The following is a 24111-nucleotide window of genomic DNA, read 5'->3' as shown; positions in this document are numbered from 1 at the left end:
AAACATCTTAACCCTTTGCCACCAATTTCAGACTTATGATCTAGAGTCGCGTCAAACCAGTATTGTGAAGATTTTAATTATGTACATGAAAATGCAACAAGATACAACAAAGCATGGTGACTAAATGTTACGTGCAACAGTACGTGACAACGTTTGACCATCGTTACTTTGTTGCATTAGCAGGGTTAGGGTTAATCCATAAAGTTTGCCTCTCTGGAAACCAAACTCTACTTGGGTCGACCCGAGTCACTTTTTATATCTGGTTGGCGCAACTCTTGAAACACAAGTCTAAGTTAGTGTACTACCCAAAATCACCAGGCCATTCCATAGCTGCCATCAGCTGTATCACTCAAGATTTTGGGCGGACCAGCGAAGAGTGGGCGGGTAATTTTGGGCAGTTCAGTGTACGAAGGATTATTACAAATAACATATACATGTATTGGATCCTTGTATTATATACATGTACAGGTACTTTTAACCAAAGGATTATAAGCTATAAGATCATTGATGATTTCATTTTTTTCACAGAAACCTTTAAAATCAAACACGCTGGATGTTGTTTTTATGTAACCAGTTTAAGTTACAGTAAAGTGGATACTAAACTTTTTAAGAAAGTGGTTTACAACCATGTATATATGTTTTGTTCCTTTTCTTTTGTGAAATCTGTTGAAGTTTTGCTGAATGTAAGCCGACTTGGCCGTGCATTCCAAGCCCAATTGAAACATGCCCAAGAAGTGCTACTTTTTAATTCCATTTGCATATGGGTTATCAGACTTAAATGGGCACTATCTGGAGCCTGGTCAAGCCGGACGGAAAAATTTTTCAGTGTTTTTGTAGCACGTCAATCTTTACTTCATAAATATAGATTTCTACAACAATGTGGTTTGAGTTCAGTTGCAAATGATCCTAAGAACTTTTAATTTGTTTTAGGATTAACACCACTGTGTGCTATAGACTCAATTTAAATGACATACTTGACCTTTTCAATTACATTAATACAAGTCATTGTATTAAACATTTTTTTAATACAAGTATGTTTCACTGTGTACAAAACTCTATTTCTCAAGTGCCAAGTGCACAGCCTATTACTAAGGCTTGCCGAGAATTTCTGTACAGATAAAATGTAGAAATGTTGCCACAATGTGATAATAATAATACCAAGCCAATGTACTTTGATATGTTGTCTGAAGTCATGATGTGGCCTTATTTTCAGGATAAAAATGAAGAAAAAAACAAACTTGAATTTAAAGGAAATTAACGACAGAGGAATTATGTAAATGCTATGATGTAGATTATTTCAGTTGCCGTTTGAAACAAGCCAAATTAACTAATGCAGCTTAGATCTGTTTCTTTGTGTCGTATTTCTTTTGCACTTGAAGAGATAGTTGTAAACAGTAATAGCTTGAAGCTGACGAGTCAGAGCAATATTTACATTGTGCAAAAGTGAGCGGTCTCTTTGCTGTTAGGTAAAGTGTTGATATTTGGCCCTATTGTCTTAGGTTGATGTCATGCCAATAATGGCTGTATTGCTTTGGCAGTCTGTTGCCATGACAGCCAGTTGCCATGGTGATTGGTTTCTCATCTTCATCTCAGCAGCGTCGAATTGAATGTTCAAAATTCTTTCTTGATATCTGTTGTAAGATGTAGGAGAAAGAGAAATTGTCAAAAGGCCAACTCCAAAAGCAGAAGTAAGCGTAAGTCAAGATAGGCTCAATATACATTCACTATGCGATCAGATGCCGAACTGTGGAATCCTTACATGAACAAAATGTGAGGCTTCATGACCACTTGTTAGAGCTGTGTGCAGGACACATTGTATACACACACTCACACACTGTATACGTAATGTATACATGACTACTGCTCTCTTAATACATGTATATGCATAAATTGGTATCATCTTTGTGTGACCATGGGATGCATGGTGGTGATGAATTTTTAAAATCAATGATGGGGTACTTGTGCATCTTTACCGGTATATGTGATGATCTGGCATACATGCATCTCAATAATTTAGTGTGAAACCTCTAAAAATGTGACTGTTGGTTGTACAATGTCATGTTTCTGGTTTCAGTATAAACTGACAGATATTCTCAAGTTTACAAGTCACAGCTTACCACTTTGTTCAATCAGTTTGCCTTTCCACATCTTCTCCAAGCCTGAGACAAACTCCTCAAATACTTGGACACTCTGAAGCATACTGGTCTTCTTGTAGTCTGGTTGTGTATTGAAAAAAAGAGGACTAAATCAGTTTTGTGTACTTTCAGTTATTTGCAATTTTGAAGCGTCTTTGAAGTTTAAGAAACACATGTCTTCAAGTGTAAAGAATGAATTACTCCAGTGCTAATAAAATAAGCTGCTTCACAGATGTCATCTTGATTTAGGATCATGCATACTTCCATCACCTGTCCACTTATTTCTTTCACATTCTTAATAACGCTAATACCAATGGAGATAAAATCGTGACCGTATTTTTACAATGAAAAAAGAATCCGAGTTCTGTTATGGTTGCAAATAGAAAAAATACATTAAAATGGAAAAGGCCCGATGCGGCTTCAAAATGTTGTTAAAAACCCGATTCAATTACATGTAATCTAACATTACTTCTGATAAACAAATTCTTTTGGTTTTGCACAGAATTTATTAAAAAAAATTGCTGCCAATCATCTTGCCTTTTATTCTCTTCTTTGTTGGTGGCTCATTTTCGTCGGTGGCTGCTTTCTGCCTCCGATCAAATTCATCAATCTCACGGCACAGCTGACTGTTATTAACATTGAGCAAACAAGAACAAATCAAGACTTTTCAAGGAGAAATATATTGTACAAGATTGTTGGGAGGAAAGATTTCTTGGAGGGCAGAAGACTGGGTAAGAAAAACGAACATTAAACACAAACAAGCGAACTTAAACTTTGCTGAAAAGAAATATCAATCCCCATGCATGTCTACTTTTGAACCACTTCAATGTCTACTGAAGCACTGATCATGTGTGTTCTCTTTGTGAAAAAAAGACCCACACAAACACAGGAGGTGCAAGAAATCACGGCAGCATTTAGAGGGACATTACCTGATGTCTGGCACAGTCAGAGGATCAAAGTCGTCAACATCCCTGGCACTAAACGGCACGCAGACACGACCGGTCTTAGGATGGACACAGAAGGGGCTCTTGAGTAAATGATTGAGGCCTTTACTGACGTTGACGTCCAGCCTGGGGTAGCAGTACTGGAATTTGATCTCTGTGGCCAGGTGCAGACACTTCTTCACATTTCCCTTGAAAAGAAAGTTTGGAAAGATTAAAAAGAAGGAATATGTGACCTGCTATAGATTAACGAGGAATAACCCTCACCTTTGACTTTTGAGTTAACACACCGCATTAAAGAGCAACTCATTCGCTTTCCAGTAATACCAAATCTATTTCTGTAGTTCCATTCATACCAAAGATATGCCACGGTAAAGTATTATGTACTCTCTCTTCAGGTTTTATCAAAGGGATGCTAGTCCTGCAATTGAAGGATGTCCTTCTTTCTTTAACTACTGTACATCACTTGCCTGTTGGCAATATCACGTCACATCAATTGTTCTAATGTATTTGTTGTAATTTTTCTTGTCTATTTGCAAGGTAAAATGAGTACTTCAAGACTTACTTTGCTGACTTCACCCTTGATGCAGCGCTCTAACCGGTCCCATCTGTCAGCTGGTGTCTTGGCCTTTTCCATCTGGTCGGCTAGGAGCTTCCTCAGATGTGAAGGAGAAATGGTAGGTCAAGGATACAAAATATTAAACAGTTAACGCTCACACGTTTGACTATTGTTTTTAACTGAAGAATTTCAGTGCACATTGAATGCATGCCAATGCAAGAAGTGTGCTATTCTATGGATTAAATAGGTCAACAAAATAGTCCATTGGTAGTAGAGAAATTTAGGAAAAGGTAAAAAATTGGGGATGTACACTGTAGTTCAGAGGAGTTTAAGACATTTTCCACTGCTTACTATATTTTAATTCCCCCCCCCACAATTTCACCCTACGCAGTATGTGATTGAGTTTACAAGAACATTTTACAATTTAATAAATAATTGGAAAAAAGTTTAACAAGTCAAAAAGACAATGAATGACCAAAAACCAGAATGCAAAGGATATTGCTGTCAGGAACGATAGCCAGGACTTGATCCCATGATGCCTTGTCTCCCAGAAGGCCTTGCTTCTCAAATGTGTAGTCCTCAAAGTAATGGTTGATGACCCGTCTTGCTTGTCTGTATAGGCATTTCAAATTGCATGTTATTGGTATGCTTTACAAAGCTTAGTAGGTGGAGCACCAGTGCATGGGTCACTTTCTTATATATTCTATTCAAAATGTAATCATACTTTAAAATTAATTTTAAATTATGTATATCCAACATTTTAAGACTATGAACATCTGTGTAATTGGCCATTATTTATCACAAAAGAGAACTAATTACGGTAACATTCACTTCATTTGTGGTTGAACAAAGACAATTGTCTGAACCAGTATTTGAATCAACAGACATGCTATTCCAGTGTGTGCAGGTGCAACAATCTGGCTTGAAAATTCATGCCTAAAAAGGGAAAATAACTTCAGAAGTCGACACACTCATTGATTAGCGAACATCAAACAGACAAATAGTTTAAGTTGCAACACAATTTATTTCTGATGAGAGATTCCTAAGATTAAATTTTGGATATGCTGCACCAAACTCACTCTATGGATGGATGTAGGTGTTCTGGTAGGTTGACTTTCTTCACCTGATTTTCCCCTCCCTGTATGGAATCATTAAAATAAAATTATAAATCTTGTATTAAAAAAAGAAAGCAAACAATGAAACCCAAAGACATCAGCATGAACAGATATGTGATTTGTGTACCTTGACAATGCTGAGATATTCAGCGATGGCCGACCGTGCATTCTGGGATAGCTTACGAGCGGCGTCATCAGCGACCCAGCAATGAACCCCACGCCGGCCGGAGTAAACCCACAAACGATGGTCAAAACCAAAGTCATCTGAGACCAAAAAAAAAAGAAGAACTTTTGTACACTGATGCATCTGACAATTGCATGTGATAGTCTGAATCAAGAAACAACTTTTTAAAACCATTTATTGAAGTCCAAAGATGTAGTTAATGTATTCCTTTTCCACAATAAAAAGCCTGTCAAGTTGAGGATGTGATGTTTGTGACATAGGCCTACTTAAAGTGAATCTGAATACGATGTGATTGGTGGGTATAATTCCAAATCCTATTGATCACTAGGGTTTTAATCCCAATAAAAATCTACTAGATTTTCTTTAATATGGATTCTTGGCTTCATAGAAGTACAATGGTGATCTTTACTTTATAAAATACAAACAAGGCTAGATGTTCATAGCAAACTTAAATCAATCAAAACAAATCAATCAATCAAAACACAAAAGTGTTTTACCTTGTAATGCTCTGTCAACAACACGGACGGCAATCTTCATCAGAGGCCAACATTTCTCACAAATATCTGCTCCTCTGAAAGAAATAGTTAATAAAAAAAAAAGGCCGCTTATTTTTCAGAATGTTTTGCGTGAAGAAATATATGTGTCTATCAAATGTCTTGAACAATTTTAATGCAACATTTTCCACCACCCATGCAAACTTTTGTTAGTTTGTGGTACCATTTAGCATACTTACAACAGAACTATCAAGTGCTCGCAGAATCTTTCCAAAATAATCAGATTTACATAAATTAAATGACACTAGATTACAAACACGTGTGGTGTAAAGTGCAAAGCTTATTAAATGATCTGATTACATTTTGATCTGGGTGAAATTTTTCACAAGTGCAATTTATGGATGAATCAAAACAGGTGTAAGATGCAAAGACAATAAAGAGGCATTAAGTCCACTTTTCAAATCCTGGTTTCATCTCCAGGTTTGGCTCCATCTCTAGCTTCAGAATCACTTAGAATCCTTTAATATCCAAGCCAAATGAATAAACTGTCAACTTTCACCTTAATCATATTCTAGCATTTGAATATCTGGAGGCATACATTGACCTATATTGAGCAGGAGACGCCCAGACAGGTGCCTTATATCTTCTGAAACCACAGCTGGGATAAGGATGAGGTTTGAAGAGTTTATTCCTATAACTTCACAATTTGGAAAGGTCACAGGTCATAATTATATGAAAGGTCAGATGTCATCTATGTTACTTACTGACAGCAGGATCTGACATCATCATAGTCAGTCATGTCGATATCAAACACAAGCTCCTTCTCCTGGGCTTGAAAAGATGACGCCTTCACTGTCCTATGGTCCTTGGGCTGTGGACACATTAGAATAATTGAATAAATTAAGTATAAATCAATGAATAAACTATTGAATAAACAAATCTCATTTAAATATCAGCCCAGCTCAAAAAGTGCCCAGCTCAACACCTGTCGAAAATAAGAATAACTGAGTAGGCTTTATGAATGAATTTAATTTGAATAGATGAATAAGCCATTCAGGAATATGTCTCATTTTATTTCTATATTATCAAATGTCTTAGGGTTCTGATTTCTCACCCCCTAAACAATTGTAAACAGCTCAACACAAATGATGAATGACTACTCTTGTGATCTCAACAACCTATTTCAGTAATTTGTGATGATACTTTTGGAACCACAGGGAATGTTGTTGTTTGGGAGCCATTTTATTGAATGTGCACAAGTTTATAAGGGTGATCATGAACATCTTAAGAAAATGTCAATGCAGTCCATTCACTAATACAATTTTCACATAATTCACACAATGAACACTGTATCTAGACTCTGATTGGACTAAACATTCAATATTTGGACACTGCTGTGAGTTGGTACCCTGTGAGTGAAGACTGCCCCAATGTCAATCTTGTATGGACAGCGTTTCTGGATCTCCTTCTCCATCTCGCTCTGATCAGCAAACGATTGATATCGTATGTAGATGTCATCTTTCAGTGTGAACGAAAACTCACGGTTTGTAAAGTAGGTCTTGGGCACTGCAAATGATATGGAAAAGGCAATAAATTAAAGATCAACAGGATAAACTGATTCAATTACACGAATCTTACAAATACTAATATAGCATAACTTTGATATCCGGGAACTTCTGAAATCTCATCTCATTCCCAGACCCATTTTCATAACACTGAATGCTTCTTGAGTCTGGAGTGCTATGCTAATGGCAATAGCAACTGGTGAAAACACACGTGTAATTGTACAGTGGCAAAATATTTCCCATTTTCATTTGATTTTCTGCTACACTAGTCATGCAATGAACCTTTCCACTCATTTTGGTATATCAGCTGTGTGACTAGTCCGGAGGAAGTCTAGTATTTAGCCAAATTTATGGGACTAGGCCAAGAGGAACATAGGGTAAAAGGGGGAGTATTCGACCAGATAAGGGAAACTTGGTCCATTCTATTTTAGAATAGGGGGAAGAAACTCAAACTCCAAATGGATAACATAAGCACTCTTTTACCTTTATATCAGAACTTACCTGGTCAGTGTTGATGGTCACGATGTATGACCTTTGACCTTTTGAACGAGCAGTCACTGTGTGGGACATGTAGCTGTTTTCGAGCGGGCCAATGCCTAGGGCGTGTTTAATTGTTTTATTCTAACGAAAAGGTTTTTTCCCACCACTTTTACATTTCTTTACAATAAATTACATCATAAAAATAAATATTTCCAGGGAAAATTAGAATTAAACCCCTAAATTACACAAATCAACCCTTAAAATCTCAAAGTGAATCTCAAGGCACGAATCTTGGGCGGTGGAATTCTCATCTGGTTGAAAATACCAGCTTTTATCCTACATGATGGACAGAACTTTAGAACTTACAATTAGGGGGGCCTACATGATTTGGGTTAGCCCCATAAATGTGGCCAATTTACTGGACTACCTGTACCTCCGTAAATAAAGGCCACACTTCCACCACGTACAAAAACATGTCGAACTTTGTCAAATTTTGATTTTCACATTAAGGCTTATTAGTTTGTAAATTGTAGTTTGTTTTTGCTCTAGAAGCATACTCACCCTCTTAATAATAGGCTAATCAGAAGGTGCTGCCTTTTTCAGATGTCTAATTTTCGTGAAATTTCATGTTGAAATTTTGATACGCAAACGTGTGCAAACGAATCTGGAAATTTCACAAAAATCAGACATCTGAAAAAGGCAGCACTTTCTGATCAGCCTACAATTTACAAAGAGGGTGAGTGTGCTTCTACTGAGTTCTAGAGCAAAAATAAACTACAAACTAGCCAAGCCTAAATGTGAAAATCAAAATTTGACAAAGTTCGACATGTTTTTGTACATGGTGGAAGTGTGGCCTTTATTTACGGAGGTAGTCCAGTAAATTGGCCACATTTATGGGGCTAGACTTTTAGCCGGTCGGAACCAACATTAACATGTCATTGACAAAACAATCACCAACTTACGGCCGCCATAGTTTAGCCATCGGTAATACTGGTTGTACGGAAAAAGACGTTTGTAGTACACAGGGAGTAGATCTGGCAGTTCATCCCTGCTGTAGGATGCAGGAGTCGGAGTTGTTTTGGTACTGCTGGTAGTAGCTTCTGACGGACCGACTTCTTTAAGATCTGCCATGTTTGCATGACATGCATGAGGAGCTAGCTGAAAATAATAAAAGTGGCGCGGAATTCATGGCAAACATACACATACAGAGGGCGCTATAACAAAAAAAATCTCCTGAAATTAATAAATTCCACCAACATTCTGAGTCTGTAGAGGGCGCCATATACCTTTAACAGGCTCGCGCGCGCCGAAAAAAAGGGGTGGGCAAACATACGGTGGGGGGGGGGGGGGGGGGGGGGTCCAAGCCAATGCGTGTACTTTTATATACATGTACAAAACATTGGCAATTTATACGTACGTACTTTATGGACGACCCAAACTATAGCTAGCTAAATAATTTACATAGCTTAACTAGAAATAGACGATGGGTGATTTTTTTGGCAAAAATATGATTGAGAGGGCGCTCGACGTATTTAATGGCACAAGTCGGGCCGATTGAGCGTGAAAAAAATAAGTTGTTTTACTAAAATAATTTCCCCGATCTTTTTATAAACGAACGAACGGACTTCCACGTACGTACACAATGACTTTTGTTTGGCCTAAAATAATCTCTTCATACACGGGTACGGTTTGGATCATTTTTTTTTTTATAATTCATTTAATTATTTTGTTTTATTGAGGAATACCAATAAAATCCACTCTGCCCTAATGCTCTCGTTCCAACCTTTCCCTCATGTTAAACTCTCCCTGTGCTGATGGATTTGTTCATTTTACTTTGCCATTCACTTTGAATGAGTTATCGAATAAAAAATCCATCCAGAAATAATTACTTCACAAATACTTAAGGCTTAACATTACAATTAATCAATCAGGTGGATTTGTTTTGTGCGGTTGAGCCGCCCAGTTCACAAACCAAAATACAAACATTTCCCCAAAGCCCCAAAATAATACAAAATAAATCATAATAGTAAAACTTAAAAATCGAAAATTCGTGAGGAGAATTTAATCGATTTCTTTTTAAGCACGGAGATAGTAACATTAAAGATGTAATGACCGTGGTTTTCAACAAATTCAATTTTCCCCCTCCAAACCAATTTTTAACTTTTAACTTTTTCAGTGAAATGTCTTTTTTTATTTTGGGCGTCTGCAACACCTTTAATAAAAGTGTTTTCATCATAGTTGTTTTGCACGCAAACAGATCCGCTCTCTCGGTCTGAAAGCTTGAGTAGGGTGTCGGCCGTATAGTAGGCCTAAGGTAAATGATTCGGACAGGGCCATATATTATTTGTCGCCGCCGAAACTAAATCGAAAAAAATTTGGAAACTAAATAATCCATATCTAAACCTTGGAAGATTTATTTTGGTTCAAAAGTGAATGACTTTTTTATTGCTTGGGAAAAAGGGAAAACTATTTTACGGTGACCGGTGCGCGTGACAAATTAGGTATTCATTTAAGAATTGTATTGGTGGGTGTTCTCGCTTTGAGTTAATATGGTCGTATATGGTCAGTATTATGCATTTTATCATTATATCTTCTAAGTTTAGACGATCAAATACGATCTTGCTACTACATGTACTTGATCCGAACATCGAGCAAGAAAGGGCGCCTGTCGTCTAAGATGATGTACCATATTCGTCACGATTGACCATTAATTTAGGAATTCGAGAAGGTGCGGTTTGATACTTTAAGAAAAGAGGGGACACATCAATTTATTTCGGAAAATGTGGGAGGAGCAAGGGGAATGTGAATGAGAAGGGTTGCTAAAAATGGCCCGTATGCAGCCCCCTGCAATCGAATCGAATAAAACTGCGCCCATCTCGTTTACACACTACTTAAAAATAGTGTTGTACACATTGTCAACATGTGAAAAGAATGAACGACTTTTATACAGGGATACTTGCGCGGAAAGTTCCGTTGGAAGGACATCATGAATGAAAAAATATCCTGAATTGAAGATAAAAAGAGACTATAAAAATACCTTGCTTTATTTTTTATTCTAGGTTGATCATGTGAAGATCCATTTGCACGTGTATAGAGCAGGTGACTACAAAATTAATGCGGAACAACTTACCCCCAGTAAAATAATGTAGCGATCCAAGTTGCTAATCTCGTGGCAGCTCACGTTGCACGCCGCGTGAATGTTTACATGGTGCAAATCAGTGGAACGCATTTCTAATGTAAACTTACCGGCTTATGTCCCACTTCATTCCGAAAATGTCTTTGATTTTGCTTCTGAAAACACAGAAACTGGTCACACATATTAACTAACATATACCAAATTACGTTTTCTTTCTTGTAAAATAAGCGAGTGAGTGCATAACTGTTTAGCTTGTAACTTGTACTTGTTTAGTTGTAGCATAACCGAATCACTGCACAGACGAGCCGGAATCAGCATCCTCTAAAAATGTGAGTAAATTTTAGATTTTATACCGATTTGCTTTTCAGCGAATCATGATTGAATCAAGTTTTTGTAATCATTGATATTAAGGTTGAACTTCTTGTAATTAATTGAAGTTCCAGAAAACATGACTGTGCAGACTGTAGTGTTAAATTACCACCCTAATGGCCTTGTTTACTTCATCATTTCATCGCCTTGTCATGCTTGTTTACTGTTCAAAGTGTTTAAATATTGGATGGAACTTATATTAATTATTTTGATGAACATGCTTTGAATGTATGCAAATGCATTTAAAAAAAATTGTAACGCTGACAAATTAAGGCGAACCCTTGACTATTCAGCAATGAGCGAGGGACTTCCCCATTCCTAAACGTTGAATTAGTTAAGCCTTTAACTAGCATGACTAGTTTAAGTAAAAGAAAATGATTGCCTTATGAATCGGATCAAACAATTTGTCCATAAGCCTACAAACTATGCATATCTATAATGGCACTGATATAAAATACCTTAAGCACTGCAGAATTGTCAAGCTTTTGTTGCGATTTTAATTTTCCCGCTCTTAAGGGTAATCTTTACCTTAAGGACCCGTTCCTATTATAAGGTTAAAAGACTCACCAAAACAGCTGACTAAAATGACACTCAAAAGTGACATTGTGATAATTCTCGACACATTAGAACAGTTGGCAATAACACCTTCTTGAATATCAGCAGGTTTAATTTTGTGGAAAGAGGGTAGGGCTTTGATTTATGAGGGGTTAAAGACGACGATGACAAACAAAAAATATTATTAAAAAAGCAAGATGGAGAACTGCAAAAAAAGGTAGGAAAGTCGCATTTTCTTTGAAAGTGCTTCGAAAATTACACCTAAACATGAGTTTATATGAAGAAAAAAGACTGCTTTAGCCTGCAAGTCACTTCTGTACTGGACAGTCATTTGCAAAAGTCAGTTTTGAACAGAATTCAGAAGGATTACCTCTTAAAAGAAAGATTTGCAAACATCACCAAACGAAGTGATCAAATTATCACAAAATACCTTACTGGATTGTAAGGAATGACAGTCTAAAGCATCCTGTAAAATCGTGGCTCCTGGTGTGCTGACATTTTCTCCAAAGCTGGTCGGCCGACCAGCATTGGAGAAAACTGACTTTTTTTCAAAAACTGCTCCTAATTTTTCATAATTCATTATTCCGCATTTTCTTTGTAATTGATTACACACCTGTGAAGGGGTACAAGCCTGCTAGACTGATTCTATCTGACTTTACAATTCCCCAAAGTCGATAAATTGCTCTGTTTTATCTTAAGTGGGGTCAGGGAAAATGGTTTGTATTCGTTTTTAATTTTAATAGCCTAGCTACAATGTAGGCATACATGTATGTTCTGCGGATCGTACTTACTAGCAGACAACAATGTCACTGTTGACACTCTCGTAAGTTTTGAAGTAACATTGGTTTTTGGCGGAAGCGATTTGTTGCATACTGTTAATTGTGTAGAGAATATTTTGTTGTATTTGTTGTTCATGTAATTTTAGGTTACTTTAAGGAGGAGACTTAAGAGTTTTTGTATCATGTTAATGTCAGATGGACATTACTCACATTTCACTCCACATTGTTCATCTGTTCAAATGTGACATTTATTCAGATGGAAGTCAAGTCAGTGACTTAGAATATCTCTGTTTGAATTTGACCTTTTCTAGAAGCCTCACCAAACTGAGGAATTGCTGATGACAAGAGTGCCCTGAAATCCATCATCGTTGTGAAGTGCTGTGCATGCCTTAGCTGTCCTGTAGCATCTTATCCAACAATAGCCTGGTCCTAGAATCTCTTTCCATCCTGATGCACTTTTGCACTGTCAACAGCATGACAAAGGTAAGATTTTTGTCAAAAGTGTTGTGCTTGAGCGTTGTGCTTGATGCTTTTAAGTTTACGTTTTCAACTTTTTAAACTGAAACATATATTGTTTCCATTTCAACTTTCTAATTATTTATTGATACATACCAATTATTCATCTGCAGTTTTATTTATGGAGATCGGGTGGTGGGTTTCAACTCTCAACTGTTTTACTGGTTTTTTTGTAGACTGAAATATTTTGACTCGAAATTTGTGTACAACAATCACAATGTGTAAAGCAAAAATCATTCATGTACATGTATTTAGAAGTATGCATTTTCATTTGTATTTATTGAAATGACTGAGCACAATAAAATCTAGTGGCTTTGGTGCTATTTGTTTTTGAACCTATCACCAATTCTAATCAGGCTTCCATCTCTTCTCATTATTTCCACACACGTGTGCCTGCATGTGACATCTTCTGTAGCATGTGTGTTTGCTATCTGCTCTAGTCATTAACAATTTTGAATGCATTTGTCATTTTTGTTATATTCAAAGAGAGGTGTTCACTAATGAGAAAAAAACTAAATGGTGAATATTTCTTGTTTGTTTGAAAGTTTCACACTTTCCTCTTTGCAATCACACTAAATCCTGTTTTATCGTTAAAAAAATAATAATAAAATTGTTTCATGTTTCATCATTATGTGACATGTAGTGGATGGCAATCTAAATCTATGAATAGAAATTCCTCTGTAACATGTTTGCCTTTAAAATGAAATTGTTTTAGTCTTGCTTTAGTTCCTACATTTTAAGTTCAGTTAAAATGCAAAAAATGTACTTCTGATCACTTACTGGTAGGCAGACATTCAAACTACAGTTTGACAACAACGCATCAGAGCCCTAAAACTAATAAAAAGATAGAGTAACAACTAATCTTTACTATCCTACTTTTTAAACCGGCAGGTCTGATTTTATTTGACACCCATGACCTCAATTTCTTAACCCACATTTTCCAGAAAACAAATTGTGTAGATAGACCCTCACTAGGTCTTCGTAGCTCCATGGCCTCAGATAGTCACCTGGATTCATTCTGTGTGTTGTACTCATGGCTTGTCATTGTATCTCTGTAGCTTGTGTGTGCAGTGTGTATTGATACACATTATCCTTCATACTGAGTTCACAATTTACCAGTGCATTGAGTCACACACGTGGATTGTCCATGTGATCATACTGTGTAAACCATCTCAACCAGCCTATTGCCTCGCTCTCATTGATAAGGCCTGATTTGATAAGAATGATAGCCATCCATTTCTTCGTTTAGTCTAGTCATTTTGTTAAAACCTATTTGGAAGAGGGATTAATAAATAAAGTTAATCTTTGGTGGAAAACTTTGTCCACGATTGGGCGAAGACACACTTTTGATGTGTGTACAATACATATGGGAGGTCTTCCTAAAAAGTTACAAGTACATGTATTTAAACAAAAGAAGGACAATAGCGTGTCCACAATTATGTTTATGCACGTGTGTGTGGGTGCCCTGACCTACCCCATACCCCATTATGGGAAAGTTTTTTGTTTTAGGTAAATTAGGACCGAGTTATGGGGACTTTCTGCTGTCTCCACAGCATTTTCGGTGCCCACTAGCCCAGGTTGGATGACATCTTCATTGCACTACCACTGGCGTCCAGGGTATAAATTTTACCACCATAGCGAAAAAAATTATAACACATTTTTTTCATATTTTTACCTGACGGAGGAAGCTAAAATTTCGCTTACATATATTACTTGTGTCCAGAATTGTGCCTGCACTGGGCTTGGAAAAGGCAAATACAATGTATGTCCGCAGGCGGCGTGTGTACCGAAAATAAACTGCAAGTTCTACGCTTTTGTTGAAAACATTTTCAGTACGAACTCTCCGCGTGAAGACGTACACGCGCGTGTCGTTTGCTGCCATGGCGGCAGCGTGCTAGGTGTGCATGCACTCGCGAGCGTAATCTTCACACGGGGAGTTCGTACTGAAAAAGTTGGTGTTCTGTTTGGAAAAAGTGTGAACAGATTTTGAGTGGTTTATGTTTTAATGTTTAAAGTTGTTTTCCCTGTTCAACAAATTTCCATTCATAATTCTGTTTCAACAAAAAAAAATCTATTTTGTGCAACCTTCAACCCTCTGAATAAAAAGAAGTTTTTGGGTCACTTTGTGACACAAAAAGATCGGGCATAACTATTGTCGGGCATAACTAAATGTAAACATGGGTGGTTTGCTTTAATTTCATTCCTCATTCAAGTACTGTACTGCGATAAAAGTAGAAAATGAAAATAAAATTACTGTATTTTGGGTTGAAACTTGCAAAAAGACATTGAGTGCAAACATTGAAACATGTACCATTGTCAAATCAAAACGTGTACATGTACAATGTACATGTGCTGCTAATGGAGCACAGCGTGCAAAACTCCCTTGACTTGAGATGATCAATTAAACGTAATACTCTCAAGCCTGCTGGCTGTACTATATGCCGCATGTATGCACCTCCAATGCATCATCTCAACAGTCGTTTGCATAATAATTTTTATGTAAATGTATGAGGCACGTGCTTACACACATGACAGCTCCACCTGTTTTCTTGCGTCTCACTTGTTTCTCCACGTGTGAGATAATCACAAGAACAGGTGGCAGGAGGCAGATGTACAGTATTTAATTGTAGCTGCCGTATCCTGTACGTGACTTCTTTGATGTTTCACTGCAGCAGTGTTACTTTGTGTCAAGCATAAAAGGTAATACAAGTTGGCTTTTGCTTTTATTTTCAGAAATGCATGGATTTGGTTTTTTTAGTATTTTATAGCAAATATTTGTAAACAGACCAGTTAGGCCAAATAAAAAAAAACCAAACGTTTTGAAAAAAGGAAGGAGGGGGCCCTCTTTTTATTCCCTTCCAAAATGGCCGCCCGACCGAGCTATTTTCCAAAATGGCCACCATCTTTCTGTAAAGTTGTCAGATTCAGGAACGGATCCTGGGAAACTTCGTGTGAAGTTTAGAAGGGGAATTCAGTCTTGTACCAAAAACAGTGAGGCTACTTCAGTTGTGCGATGCTACAAAACGTCTTCCGACTTTACTACAACTGTGCCACAATTACAATGTACATCTTCTCTCTTCCATCGCCAAAAACCAACTCCCTTCCAAAATTCTTTTTAATCACAAAAAAAAACGAATTTCTTTCCCTAAAATATTATTATCGAAGTATTTTAGCATACGCACGCGTGCATGCGCATGCACCTATGTAACGCAGCTGTTCACGTGCACACCTGTTCTTGTGCGCACTGTTCACGTGCCATGCATAATTATAATTACTTTTCACATCACTACAACTTCACTACATTTCTTTTCTTTTTGAATGGCCGCCACTTGGACTCAGGAATGACATACTAGCTTTATATGGGCTAGATGCAACAGACAAGAGGCCAAAATTCATCATTTTTTTTCGTAAAAAAAAGAAGTTTTGTGTTCATAAATGCTGAAAAACCAACAAAAAAATGCTGTTCTTGTAGTCCCATGTGGTTCCCTGACCCTACTTCAGACGAAACAGCTAGAGTAGACGTCAGGAAATTGTCAGGTCAGGAAACCAGACTAGCTGACTTGCACCTAATATGGATCTGTAACCGATTGCAAACAAAATATGGACCAACTAAATTTGGTTAATTCGGGTCAGTATTTGAAAAAAAAGTCCCAAACCCACCTTTGAAAAGGTAGCGACTTTGCCCTACCACTTTTGGCCAAGTTACCTGAACATGTATTAAACCGAACAATTGGGTTATTTATCAACTTCTTTACACAAATTTGTAGAATACATTTGTATGCCGGTTACATACATATTCATAACATTCGAGCACAATCAATCTGTGTGCTACTATACAATGATATCAATGTTTTGTTTTACTTACCTCTTTACCTTAAGTAACAGTTTTGTGTTACCCAAAGTTGAGCCGCAGATTGATTTATCATATTCATTGAAGAAGTGATTTTTGATAACACGTACATTTATGTACCATTCATATTTCTTTTACACCTTTTCTCATATTACATTGTAAATCCTGTACTGTGTAAATGTACTATATTATTACCATATCATGGCCTTACTATCCATAAAAAATTAACAGGTTTTTGAATACACAAAATGTATAAAAAAGCGAACAACTTGAATGAAAATGGTAGACTTACAATTACATGTAGTATCAAAATAATAATTTGTACGCTTGTTTTCTGCAAATGCATTAGAAAGTACTATGCGGGTACAACTTATCACCACATCTGTATCATCAAATTTACAAAAACAGGTTTTGAATTCTGCCTACTCACTAAAGTAGGTTGAAAAGGAAAGGGGACAAATGGGCTACATTAATTGGCAATTCATTGAACCAGTTCCACCCTCTTGTGAGATGCACGTATACACACATGCTGATTGTATGCAACCCTGCCTTTTTTCCCTAAGCTAGTAAACCTAGTTTTAAACTCTATATTTTTTATGGCAAGCATCATTCACTCAGTGCAGTCATCCATCAACAGACCAATGTCATTAGTCATGCTATACACAGCCTATAGTACCAGGTTGCTCTTCCGGCCTATTTCTTGCCAATCGCCACACACCAGTGGCCTTGATTCTGTCCCTGGACGACTGTCTGAACCGCTCAACAACGTTGTCGTGCCCAAACGGCGGCAGCTCAGTGTTTGAATTGGGTCAACCCTATGTAAAAGTAAAGCCCGGTAGTGAGAGAGACTAGAACGCTTTTTTCTCTGCCTCATGTGTGTTTTACACAACATATGCGGGCTGGGATCTGGTGCATGTGGCATGCAGCAAATCACGTATTTACAATCGGCCTTTAATGGAGGTTTTTTTTGCATGCTGGGGACCCTGTCCTGGATTGTTTCAAGATGACGTCGGTGGGCATGATGGAGCCAATTTCTTTTCCGTTTTCTTTTCTTACCAGTTGGCCTAGTTTGGCAGACATGCTCTGGCCTAGATATGCCAATGAGGTGCCAAGTGATGCATGGGTTTGGGGTGGGTGGGTGGGGGAGGGAAGGGGGGGGGGGTTGAAGTAAGATAGCTGATTATCAGCCAAGCTGAAGTGTGACACGATGATGGGCTGTGTCCTGGCCTTGCTTTTAACTTTTTGAGGTTCATATTCTTCAAAAGTTCTGCTTAGTGAAAAGCCTGCCAGGCTAAGTCAAGTCCTCTAGAAAAGCCGCCTGTTTTTCATTTTTCCAATTCTTTAGATTTCCTCCCTTTGTTTAATTCTGCATTGGGCCCTGTGTCTTAAAGGGAATATACAACATTTGCAAACATCGAAAAATAAAACTACCAAGTATTTGCAAAATACCTTAATAGGATGTTGGTAAATGACAGTCTAAAGCATCCTGTAAAATTATGGCACCTGGTATACTGTCATTTTCAAGAAAAGTGGTATTTTTGTATCAATTTCCAACGCTGATCGGCCGATCAGCGTTGGAAACAACTGGCTTTTTTTCAAATACTGGCCCCAATTGACCATTGCACTTGTTTGCAATCGATTACAAACCTATGAACGGGTACGAGCCAGCTAGACTGGTTCCCTGACCTTACAATTCCCTAATGTATGTAAACTGCTCTGTTTCTTCTTTTATGGAGTCAGGGAACCAGACTACAGGAAAATGATCGTTTTTCTTGGTTTTTATAGCATTTTCGAACCCAAAACCTCCAAAAAGTCAGTGTAACTATATTTGCTTTATATTTCCAACCCCCCAATTCCATCCATTTCTGAAAATTACAGCAAAAGCAAATGATGTACATGTATATTCCCTTTAAGGGCCCAGTGTCTTTAGGGCCCAGTGTCTTTAGGGCCCAGTGTCTTTCGGGCCCAAAAACGTGCCTTTAGGGCCCTGTGTCTTCAGGTACCTGTTTCAAAGAACTTCAAAATGCAATCAGTCAGAGTATGAATAAAAGATTCAAGATAATCTCAAGCTTTAAGACTAAAGGCCGATTTACACATGTGACTTTGTCGCGCAACAACATCATGTGTTTTTATAAATACGCATGATCGAGTGTGTTTACATTAACGCGACTAAGTCACGCGTCTTATCACTCATTTAGTTACAAGTGCATATTTATAAAAAACGAAAGTAAGATAATATAATTATATTACATTCATAATTTTAGTATTTAATCCTGAAAATATTGTTAAGCAACATAATTTGTTAAACAGGACTATCAAAAACAAATCCAGAGTTTGTTATAAATAATATGATAGGCAATATCTTACTAAATTTATTCATTATTTCTCAAGTGATTTCTGGCTGCAGCTTCACAAACTGAGAAAAGAATATGACATGACCAAAGTGATTTGATTTTATTTGAATTTTTTCCAAATATCACAATTATTTAATGAACAATTAGAATTAACGGAATATACGGGCAATCAGGTGATGAATGGCGGAAACTGGCAGAAAGCCAAAGCTTGTACTTGAAGTCCTATGGGCTCCGTGCGCTGACGAAAGAGGGCGCCCTCTTACCTAGCAATGACGTCCCATGGGTGGGACATTTAGCTGACGCGCACCTTTCCTTATGTGTGACGCACGTACACCAGGGGCGGGGATTTGTACTATGCAGTCGTGGTACGGCCGTGCATCACGGCAAAATTGCAATCAGGCAAGATGGCGTCGGTCGGTCACCCCCAACTGTGCTTTGTTTGCTGGTGAGGGCGTACTTGTGAATGGAGCGGATATATCCCATTCAAACTGAAAATAATGGGTTTTTTTTCTTACATGTATTTGGGCATCTCATAAAACTACATACTTTTGCAAAGGTTTTGAGCTATACTTACCATGCTCGTGTCTATATGTATGTATGTAGTCAAGTGAAATCTTACCTGAAAATCAAATACACATGTACAATGAAGTAGACAAAATTTGACATGTCCATGGATGTATAGTGTCTTACATCAAATCTACATTTATGGTTGTGACTCCGGGGTTTCACCAGAAACAAAACAAACCACTTTTTTTATACACCGTTTCATCACTTGAGGATGGCTATATATACACCGGGAAAAAATGGGAAAAGAAGCTGAAAAGGGGGGAGGGAGTTGTTGTTGCTTGCCCGCCTCTGAAGAATTAAGAAGAGCTACCGGGGGTACATGTACATTTGTAGACGCGTCGGGGTGACTTGGTCTATATTTTAACAGTTCACGTGGTTTAAAAAGCGGGGGATGGGGACTAACGCTGACCGAACTTCGGTGGCATTGCTTTTTTTGTAAATGTTTGTATGTGCCAAAGTGCCATGTCTGTTACTATCATGTCAACAAAAATATTGGATTCCAAACTTTTGTCCCGGACCTCCTTTTTTTCTTATGTAGAATCGATCAATGTATTTTTAGCAAGCTGATCTACATTGTACTTAATGTAGAGTGAATTGCCAGCCATCACCTTTCATTTAAGGTGACTCAAGATCTTTTTTCTTCAATGCACTTTTGCTTGCTGTGCAGTATGTCACCCGGCCTCATTTGCCCCTCAAGTATCACTTATAATGTCAGCAGTGCCATTGACACCAAGCTGAACTGACCTCATTTAGGCTGACACTACCTGCTCTTTCTTTCCTTGTGAATAGTACGCGGTGAGGTCAGTGAACCCACAGAGGGTTTCATGAACCATACTTATGAGGTGACAGCAACTAAAAACCAGATTGGATTTGCATTACATGCAATTCAAGGGGGAAGCGATTTGTGAAATGCTGTCAACAATTACCCAAACAAAACTGGAAATAGTCCTTTCAGAAAGGGGAGTCTTTGAAAATAATTATTGTAAAAATAGTTAAAAAGGAGGAAAAAACCCTTCCAACAATTAGGACATTCAACACGTGTTGGCCTGCCAAAGATGCAAACATCAACCTGGTATAAAATGGCAGAGAAATTAGTTGAATGGTGAAATCTATACCAGCCTGTAGGGGGACTCAGTAGCTGCCATTTCACGCCATTGCCCACCCCGTAATGACCTTGCCTGGGTTTCTCTTCTGGCCAATCACAGCCCAGCATCTGACGTCACTGACCCAATTTCTATCAGGAGCGGCCCAGATGTTGTGTGCCATGCAGTGTGTAATTTTTCTCCCCCCCCCTCTGGTATTTACAAGAGCATTCTGATTTTTATGGGCTGTTTGTTTTCAGGTTTTGGGTTTCGAAGGAGGGGGGGGGGGGGTTACAGGAGTCCATGGTCTGGGGCTTTTGTAAAGAGTAGGGGTGGGCTTTAATAATCACCCGCAACATCATCCAAGAACTAGCTGTGCAACAACCCTTGGCAGACTTAAAGGTGCTTGACACACGTAAGCTCTGCTGGCTGACAAAAGACAACTTGGCCTAATTTCCACTCTCACTGAGGCCAGGCAAGTTTGAAGTCTTGTTTGCTGGGTCTGTTGGAAATGCAGTGTGAATGCAATTTTATTTTGAGGCAACTTCTGACCACTTTAACAAATGTTTTTGAGCAAAGGATAATCATTTAAACATCATTTTCGAACTACCGGTATGCTGAGCTATAGAATCAATTGTAGACTACAAGATTTATTCGGGGACAAACATAGTACACTGTACGGCAGATAGGTGATAACATTCTACCTAGATGCTGCCTGAGGGTGATGGCTTCAACCTGCCTGGCTTGAAGTCGAATGAAAAATAAGCCTGCACCCTGTTCCGTTCTTGTCAAAATTATCCCGGCGCAAACTGGTTAAGCGGGCCTGAACCCCACACCGTCAGGGCTTCGCGCTCGCGTTAATCCTGAACAGGATATGTCCCCCCCACCTAATTTTTTTAAGAAGCTAATGGAGAAGCAAATTCTTTCTTGAATCCCAGAATAAAATCAGTACAGTGTACTGGCATTTGTTTTGATTTAGTCATTGTCCTTTTAGTATCACCATCTGATGTGAGATTTTGCAGGCCAGTGTCTATGAACGCTCAGTTAAAGGGAAAATACAACATTTGCAAGCATAAAAAAAAAAATATGAAATACCTCGCTGGACTGTTAGTGAATGACGGTCTTAAGCATCCTGTAAAATCATGGCACCTGGTGTGCTGTCATTTTCAAGAAAGGTGGTATTTTTGTATCAATTTCCAACGCTGACTTGTTTTCAAATTCTGGCCCCAATTGACCATATTTAGTTAGTTCACATTTGTTTGCAATCGATTACACACCTATGAACGGGTACAAGCCAGCTAGACTGGTTCCCTGACCTTACAATACCCCAACGTCTATAAATTGCTCCGTTTCATCTTAAATAGAGTCAGGGAGCCAGACTACAGGAAAATGATCGTTTTTCTTGGTTTTTATAGCATCTACAATGTATGAACCCAAAACGTCAAAAAGACAGTGTAAAAAATTTGCTTTATACAGGTACCAACCCCCCATCAATTTCTCAAAATTACAGCAAAAGCAAATGATGTTTATTCCCTTTGAGGAAAATAAATTTCTCATGATCTAAGATGGCTAGACACTGCACTGCAAGTACTTTTGAAGGAATCTGGTACATGTACATGTAATTCAGGGATCTCTTGATTTGTATTCCAAGTGCATTGTCTGGAGTCAGGCATATCTCTGAAACTGCCCCCCCCCCCCAATTTTCTTTTTTAATTCTCTGATTTCCATTTGTCACCCGAAATCCTAGTTTTGGCAAAGAAGGCGTTTTACCATCTCTCACTCAAAACTTCCCCTCTAAAAAATTAAGTAAAAACAAAATACCATCCCACAATGCAAATCAAACTTAAGCAAAAAAATAAATTCCTAAATCCAACAGAAACAATTTTTTTTAAATGACTGGCCTAATTGTGGCCTATTTAAACTGGCACACAGCATTGATCATCTGAAGCAGGAAAAGCCCAACATAGGTTTATGTAGGTCAATCAGGCAGTGGGCCGACGACCTTGTATTAAAAAAGAACCAACTTGCACTTGTTCATTGTGCTGCCCGAGGTCCATGACACTGAGTTTTTTTTCTGTCGGTTATGTTTTTCCACAAGAAGGATAGAAATCCGATTTTCCAGATTGTGGGCTGTGGTTGTTCAGTTCTGCTGGAAAGCCAAGCCACCAGACATTGCAAGCGAGGTACTTTTGCTGTACTGCCCTGTATTTGCTGTGTTTAAATTGCGTGATCACTTACTTTGGGACCAATCAGTTTTGTGTTTACTGTAACAGTTGTGAGTGTGGAAACCAGACACTAGTTGTTGTTGGTAGTTTTGGGTCTTTTTGAAGTCGGTCATTCGTGTGGTAAGTACATGTAACATTGAACTTTTATGAGGGGCTATTTGCATTAAACAAAGTGAAGTTTTGAACTACAAACATGTATATTTTCTGTTTTGTGCTTGATGCATGCTTTAAAGTTCTCTTATATCGTCATTGAATATTTGAATATTTCCACTTAATGCACCTTTAGGAGTTATTTCTACAACTTCAAAAGCTTTTTTCTTTTTTCCTTTTGATACAAATCCATTGGATTCAACGTTGATAATTTTGCAGTGAGTTTATGACTCATTTCTATTGTCCTTGAATAGTGCATTGTGATCGAGCCGCGTGCACAAAATGGTACAGTACCTTGTATTTGATCATGGATGTAAACTTGCCTGAAATAGACTTCAATACTCTGTTGAAAAATTGTTCCACCATTTCTAGGTTGAAGTGTCATATTGTATGACTCAGACGCACACTGAACATCCTGTTTCTTTTCTAGAAAAGCAGCTTTTTTTTTCTAAATGCATTATCCGTTGCATAGAACCTGAGTATTAAAAGTGGAACAGGAAAAGTCTGTAATGAAAGCCTAGTTGGGAGGGCACCCCTCCCCCCCCCCCCCTTAGAAAAGATTGCCACACCCACTCAGAGTTTGAGTGTGGACAAACATTTGAACAGGATTTTTAAACATTTTCATGTACATGTACTCCATTCTGGAAAATTGGAGTTGGGCATTACTGCCCATCCCGATTCAGATTAATGCAAGTCTCTAATTTGCAAAAATTTCTCTTTTCTCTCCTCCAATTGTTCCAACGATCAATTCATTAATATTCTTCTATCAATTGGATACACAAAAGTTCTGTAAAGTTCAAGAAAATCCCTCCTCATTCCGGATACAAAAATACATCATAGTTTTATTTCTGATTGGGTTTTGAATATTTAACATTGGTAATACATGTTGTTACTGTAACCAAATTTGGGAAACTCTTGAATTATTTAGTAATTATATGAACATATGTGGACCGAATCATTAACATGATGCCTCCCTGAGCATGCTGACTGCCTGCAGTGCACTGAAATGTCATTTTTTTAATCTGAGAAAAGATTTCAACTCCAAGTTACAGTGT

The 24111-nt window shown here is 37.9% G+C and overlaps 2 protein-coding genes across 3 annotated transcripts in view; one reads left to right on the top strand and one right to left on the bottom strand.

Moving 5' to 3' along the window:
- Nucleotides 1–301: 301 nt before the first annotated feature.
- Nucleotides 302–8671, bottom strand: LOC119741445 (DNA primase small subunit-like). Its single transcript, XM_038217194.1, has 12 exons — nt 8436–8671; nt 6837–6994; nt 6193–6299; nt 5432–5505; nt 4878–5014; nt 4715–4773; nt 4135–4247; nt 3642–3739; nt 3065–3267; nt 2673–2761; nt 2118–2216; nt 302–1631 (listed from the first exon to the last, which is right to left on the bottom strand). Exons 1-12 carry the CDS (start codon nt 8602–8604, stop codon nt 1612–1614), a joined length of 1326 nt encoding a protein of 441 aa, XP_038073122.1. The 5' UTR covers nt 8605–8671; the 3' UTR covers nt 302–1611.
- Nucleotides 8672–10648: 1977 nt separating this feature from the next.
- The window catches only part of LOC119740959 (nuclear receptor subfamily 1 group D member 2-like), a 33509-nt gene continuing 20046 nt past the window's right edge, over nt 10649–24111 (top strand). The window contains exons 1-3 of one of the 2 annotated variants that reach the window (XM_038216481.1): nt 10649–10709; nt 10883–10938; nt 12624–12795. In XM_038216481.1, the coding sequence (XP_038072409.1) occupies nt 12763–12795 (33 nt within the window). In that variant the 5' untranslated portion in view covers nt 10649–10709; nt 10883–10938; nt 12624–12762. Of the gene's footprint in view, nt 10939–12623; nt 12796–24111 lie in introns of both variants that reach the window. The other variant, XM_038216480.1, reaches the window with a different exon arrangement.

The sequence above is a fragment of the Patiria miniata genome, unplaced genomic scaffold, assembly GCF_015706575.1.
Source record: "Patiria miniata isolate m_02_andy unplaced genomic scaffold, ASM1570657v1 HiC_scaffold_5, whole genome shotgun sequence".
NCBI lineage: Eukaryota > Metazoa > Echinodermata > Asteroidea > Valvatida > Asterinidae > Patiria > Patiria miniata.
The sequence above is the reverse complement of the archived record's forward strand: the minus strand, read 5'-3'. Positions and strand labels throughout refer to the sequence as shown.

Coding starts and splice junctions, on each gene's coding strand:
- LOC119741445 (XM_038217194.1), bottom strand. CDS start 8,604: ATGGCAGATCTTAAAGAAGTCGGTCCGTCAGAAGCTACTACCAGCAGT. Junction 5,015..5,431: donor TGTTGACAGAGCATTACAAG/GTAAAACACTTT, acceptor TTTTGGTCTCAG/ATGACTTTGGTTTTGACCAT. Junction 3,740..4,134: donor GGCTATCGTTCCTGACAGCA/ATATCCTTTGCA, acceptor TTTCTCCTTCAC/ATCTGAGGAAGCTCCTAGCC.